The sequence below is a fragment of the Anas acuta genome, chromosome Z (genome assembly GCF_963932015.1).
Source record: "Anas acuta chromosome Z, bAnaAcu1.1, whole genome shotgun sequence".
NCBI classification, from domain to species: domain Eukaryota; kingdom Metazoa; phylum Chordata; class Aves; order Anseriformes; family Anatidae; genus Anas; species Anas acuta.
The window spans coordinates 19467515-19473514 of record NC_089017.1 but is presented as its reverse complement, the minus strand read 5'-3'; the positions used below and the strand labels follow the sequence as shown (position 1 = coordinate 19473514).

Genomic DNA, 6000 nt, shown 5'->3' with positions numbered 1-6000 from the left:
TCTTCAGAAGGTGATAGATGTTTCACCTTCCTTTTTACCTCATTCTATTTAAAATGCAACCAGAAGTTTTTAGTACAGAATGATGCCTTGATTAAAAGATGGCATACGAATGGGGAGGTGGAGGAGATGTTGCTTCTTTTAAAAAAAAAAAAAAAATCTTGCCATCTTTTTGTCTATAAAATGTAAACTTTCTTGAAAATAGTATAACTAAGAATGGGCATGTGTTTAAACTTTGCAAAAATGTGTTTTAAGTGAGCTGGACATGAATCACAAAACTTCATGCATGACTATTTCTTAAGAGTTTGCATTCACAGACTCACAGAATCACAGAATTGAGGGGGTTGGAAGGGACCTCGAAAGATCATCAGGTCCAACCATCCTGCCAAAGCAAGTTCCTTAGACCAGGCTGCCCAGGTAGGTGTCCAGACGGGCCTTGACTATCTCCAGAGAAGGAGACTTCACAACCTCCCTGGGCAACCTGTCCCAGTGCTCTGTCACCCTCACCGTGAAGAAGTTCTTTTGCGTGTTGGTGCGGAACTATATGCGATCCATCTTGTGACCATTACTCCTTGTTCTGTCCCCGCAAACCACTGAAAAGAGGTTGGCCAAATCCCTCTGTCTCCCACACCTCAGGTATTTATACACATTGGTGAGATCCCCTCTCAGTCTTTTCTCCAGGCTGAACAGACCCAGGTCTCTCAGCCTTTCTTCATAGGAAGATGTTCCAGGCCCTGTATCATCTCTGTGGCCCCCTGCTGGATTCTTTCCAGGAGATCCCTGTACCGGGGAGCCCAGAACTGGACACAGTACTCCAGGTGAGGCCTGACCAGGGCAGAGTAGAAGGAGAGGATCACCTCCCTTGACCTGCTGGCCATGCTCCTTTTAATGCACGCCAGGATCTCATTGGCCCTCTTGGCCATGAGGACACGCTGCTGGCTCATGGTCAGCACATGTACAGTAAAAAATAACCATCACTTTTGGAGTTAACATGTCCCACACCTTAAATTATTGTTTTATGTTGGAAATCTTTTTTTTTTTTTTTCAGTATCTGTTTCAAAACAGACCAATAAAAATCTGAAACCTTCAAGCAACTTTTTAAAGTGACCCAATTCAGTAATCTTTTGAATACAATCTTACAATGGCCTGTATCCTTAAAAATAATATTAAAAAAAAAAAAAGAAAGAAAAAAGTTGATGTACTTCTGATAAGCTATATTTATAATCAAAAATGTAAAGTCTAGATGTTAGTTTTTGCAAATGTTGGGACAAGCATTTTTGTCACATCCTCTCTTAAGAGAAAACTCCCCAGTAATTTAACACTGAAATAGCACTTAGCTGTGTTAGCTCAATTGCAGGCACTATCCGGTGACGTGCAAATTAATGTGACTTGGTTTACCTTACGGTGAAGGAAGCGAATTGGACAAGTGGATATGTAGCAAGAGCACAGACAGTGGCAATACTTTCATGTATTAAAAGATAATCTGAGAGGTCCAGAAAACAAATTTCACTAGTGTCACCTTATATTATTATTTTGTCAAGGCAAACAAGTGTCATTACTTTCCATGGAAATGCCAGACGACTGGAACAAGTGGACATGATGTCGGGCTGCAACTTTTGACCGAAAACTTTGGTTAAAGTGCCACAGTATCAATTGTTTTGGGATAAGGACTAGGAGCTGAACTTTAACTTGGATTCAGTTCTGCATATACTAAAAGGTCTGTTTTTCATTGCTGACCAACGTTTTAATGTGTGTGCAAGACACTGACATATCTGAGGCCTCTTACTACCTACAATCAAAAATGCTTTATTTCAGCTCTGTAATTTTAGGGGTAGTTCTGTGTACTTGTTTTGGCATTGGGTTCACCTGTCACTTCTCACATAAATAATGTCTCACATAAATAATAACTGCTAATGTCTTATCTAGGATTTTAGGAACTCTCTTTAATCTTCTAGTGGGGTTTTTAATTAATCGGCTTAGATTTGTATGGGAGCGAGAGCTCCCAGTTCAGTGTTATCAAGAGCTTCCAATTAAATAAGAGTAGTACCAGAATTGGCATAGGCTGTATGCTGTGAAAATTGAACTTCATGTATCTTCTAGCTCTCTTGCTTCTCATTATATGTGATATTTGAACTAACTGGGGGAGGGGGCATAACAAATATACTCTACGTATCTTAAGGTGTTCTGACAATATGAGAGTTATTTTTAAGAAATGCCTTCAGAAGAATCATAGAATGGCTCAGGTTGGAAGGGACCTCATAGATCATTTATTTCCAAACCCACTGCCATAGGCAGGGATGCCACCCACCAGACCAGGTTGCTCAAAGAATTCAGTATGAAACAATTTTAAGACCCAAATTGAAGGGTTACATGGTTATTTTGGATAAATAGGCAGACATAACAGGAGGATGCAAGAGGAATTCTAGATCACCTAAAGGTAGTGTTTGTGAATACCATTCTAAATGCCTATTTGGAAACAATGCTTTATTTGAATTTAGGTCACTGAACTTGATTCACAATACATTTATTTGATGTTAAATTTCAGTCCTTCAGAGAATGTCACTCCTGATCTAATGTACTCTTGCTCTGGAGAATCTCACATGTACTTTGTAGCGTTTGTTTTTGTCGTGTTTGTCTTGTTTTCTCTAGAAATTCAGTTGATCTTTTAATCCTTATGTGTATTGATATAAATCTTTCCCTCATACAGAGTTTGATGGTTGTAAGAAAAGCATGAACGAATATGCTGTTTTGGTCAACTTAAAGGCTAAATTGTGAGAAATACAGAAAGGAGAGAACAAGTTCTGAAAATAATTTGGAGTGGTATTGGTGAAAGGGTTGTCACCTTGTCACCTTCCTCTCACTGTGTGTGGAATGAATCAAAACTTGTGCAATACACACGTTTCATATAGATTAATTTCTACCAGGCTGTAATGCTCATCTACCATACATACACTTTCTCTGCACTCACAATAAAAACTAGAGTTTAAGTTTAGTATGCATTTCAAGTACTCTTCTTTGAGAAATTACATTTTGACCTTGTGAATTGTGTACCACTGGTGTCAGTGGGTTGGTCAGGAGAACAGATTGCTTTTATACACACATGCTGCTTAGGAAGTATTTTACATCAGGTGAATTTGACCGTAAAGTTTTAATTCAGCACCGCAGAGAGATCTTGTACTTAGAAATACCTGCTTGGGTGTTTCTGTACTTAAAACACTAGGAAGAGTTCGCTGATTGCTTGACAACTGTTTTAGAACTAAAATTACTGAGATTAGAGTTGTGCTGGGTGTACAAACATTGTATATACCTGAAATAATTTGGAAGTTCTTCAGTTAGAATCTGAGCATAGATGCTTTTCTCTCCCTCTTTCATTTTATTTTTATTTTATTTATTTTATTTTATTTCACTTCATTTTTATTATTTTTAAAGGCTTTTTTTGGCTAGTGATTTGGAAATACTTCCATTTTGTTTGTGAAAACCACAGGCTTCTGAGTGAAAATGCAGAATGTTAAAGGACAAATGGGGCTTGACGTTAACTCTTCATGGTAATACGATTTGGTTTTGCTTTAAATTAGTATCGGTTCTAGTCCACCGGAAAAAGATACTTGAGATGCCCTGGGATTTAATACATCAGTGGATTTCAGGGTTCAAACATATGCCCTACATGTTGTTGAAATCAGCAGTGCACCCGATACCCCTCAGAGCACGGCATTAATTACTAAAGGTGCACATCCAAGTCACCCCCTGGGTAATCTCCTGTGACCTCTCTAGCTCCAGGAGGTCTTGCCTTGAGCCACCACATGTCCCCAGCTGGGCTCCACGCTGGAAATAGCATTTGGGCATGCCAAAAGCGCCTTTTTTTGCAGGGGCAGGAGAAAACACTCGCTTTGTTTGTGCCTCCCCCCCACTCCAGCTCTTTAACCAGACCCACTTGGAGCAGCTTGGCCGGGGCTTGGGCCCCGTTCCCCAGCCCATGGTGGCCTTTGCCTCTGGGGCGGCGTGAGGCCAGCCGGCCGCTGCCACGTGCCCTGGCACCCGGTTGGTGCTAGGACCCGGGGTGGGACCGGCAGCGAGTCGGTGCTGCAACTTCACTGCCTCTATTTAAAGACTGCCCTGAGTCAGGAGAAGCGAGAGCTGCTGGGGATGACAGTTGCTTCAGGCAACCCTGGGGAGGACAGGGTCGGGGGTAAAAATCACCGTCGAGGGCCTGAGCTAGAAAGGGCATGGAGGGGTACCGCGGCGCCGAGTGTGACCGGGCATCCGAGACCTCCTCCTTCATAGAGGATGAAGAAGAGGAAGAGGAGGAGGAGGAGGAGGAAGAAGAGGAGGAAGAAGAGGAGGAGGAGGCCGTGGACCCAGAGGAAGCAGAGGAGCTGAGTAACAGGTACTGCCTCCCCTGTGGGGGCTGCTGGCGGCCTCGCCTGACAGCACTGCCCTGTGGAGGTGAAGGTTTGGGCCTGGGCCCGGTTCGGTTCCTCTTCCCCCTTCCCACCCCTGCAGGGGCTCTTTGGCTGCTGCAGATATGAGGTGGGGGGTGTTTTGGGTGGGGATGGCCGTAATTAGGTTTTGTGCAGCAAGCGCCGGCTCTGAGTTCCCTGAAAGCTTTTCTATTTAAAGAGCCTCCGGCATGCCAGCTCAAGTGGCATCTCCCTCTGCTCCTCCCTTTCTGGCTGACTCTTTGTCACATTTCGATCTGAGACGTGCTGGAGATTTGCCTGTCGGAGAGAAAACGGTCAAATATGATAATGGTGCAGTTAAATTTGTTCCTTTTTTCTGCCTTCGCTCTCGTCCCTCCCTCATCAGTCCTTTCTTTTCTCAAAAAAGTAAAACTTGTTCTACACACTCTCCACTAACAGGAAATCTCAGGAGATTTGTGGAGTGGAATGAGGTGTCATTTGATTTTTTGATTTTTTAACACTTGCATGGAAGCTTTTTTTTTTTTTTTTTTCCCTAACACTACGTTTCTGCCATGAGGAAAATAAGGAGAGGGAACTTGGTCCCACACTGGATGCGGGGGCGTCTGCAGCTCGACTCACCCTAACGTCGTCTTTGGCCATGCAAACGCTGTTGATTTCATAAAGAGACAGAGAGGCCACCCCTTTGTACCAGCTGCAAGGTTTCTGGAGCAAAGCCAACCAGTTCAGGGTGCATACTTCAGGAAGAACCGATAACATCACCGTTGACTGTTTAAGATATTTTCAGAAATAACATTTATATGAAATTTTGGTCATACAGGACCTAAAACCAAAGTGCTGTGGAGCCATTCTGCATTTAGAAACTGCTCTGACAATGCAAAGCATTTCTCATTTTCACTGAGCTTCACCAGGAGAGAAAGAGATGGCCGAAGAGAGGTGGTGGGGCAGCATCTGTGCTGCCTAAACCACCCTGAGTCCTGCAGGAGTGAAATTTAAACAGCGAAACGTAGCTCAGGAGAGCTGGGAAAGCTCTGTGCTCTGAGAATGAAGAGCCAGTTTTCCAGAAAGGGGGGGATGCCTCCTGTAGGTAATGCTGCTTTTCTCCCAAGGGAGACGTTTACTTGGGTCCACACAGGCAGTGAGAGGGGTTACGTGACTATAAATGGTATTTACACCTGCGCATAGCTGTAACCTGACAAGAAAACCAGCTGAAGCTAGAGCTACTCACTGCAGACAGCTAAAACACAACAGCCTGGAGTCTTTTTTAATGCTATCTGCAATTAAATGGCTAATAATAAAACTCAAATTGTAGAACACAACAAGAGTAGGAATGGCTAACTTTTCCATTAAAGGAATGGAACTACATGCCTGTATGTAGCACTGCAGTTATTTACTGCTCACGATGGGAGGACGACTTCTCAGGTGCCTGTTTGCAGCTCCCCACAGCTGTGACTTGCTTCTGGCTAGCAGCCTCTGCAACCAAAGCTCAGGCATTGCATTGCAATGCTTAATTAAACCACAGAAATCATTCCCTTTAGCAATCAGTTATATTACAAATTCCAGAGTTCATACCTACCCTTAACCATCT

The 6000-nt window shown here is 43.2% G+C and overlaps 1 protein-coding gene across 2 annotated transcripts in view; it reads left to right on the top strand.

Annotated features, from left to right (window-relative positions):
- The first annotated feature begins 4097 nt into the window (after positions 1-4097).
- The window catches only part of CMYA5 (cardiomyopathy associated 5), a 46442-nt gene continuing 44539 nt past the window's right edge, over positions 4098-6000 (top strand). The window contains exon 1 of one of the 2 annotated variants that reach the window (XR_011091046.1): positions 4098-4381. Coding sequence is in view for 1 of the 2 variants with exons in the window: in XM_068666137.1 (XP_068522238.1) it covers positions 4221-4381 (161 nt within the window). In the remaining variant the exon portion in view is untranslated. The remainder of the gene's footprint in view (positions 4382-6000) is intronic. The other variant, XM_068666137.1, reaches the window with a different exon arrangement.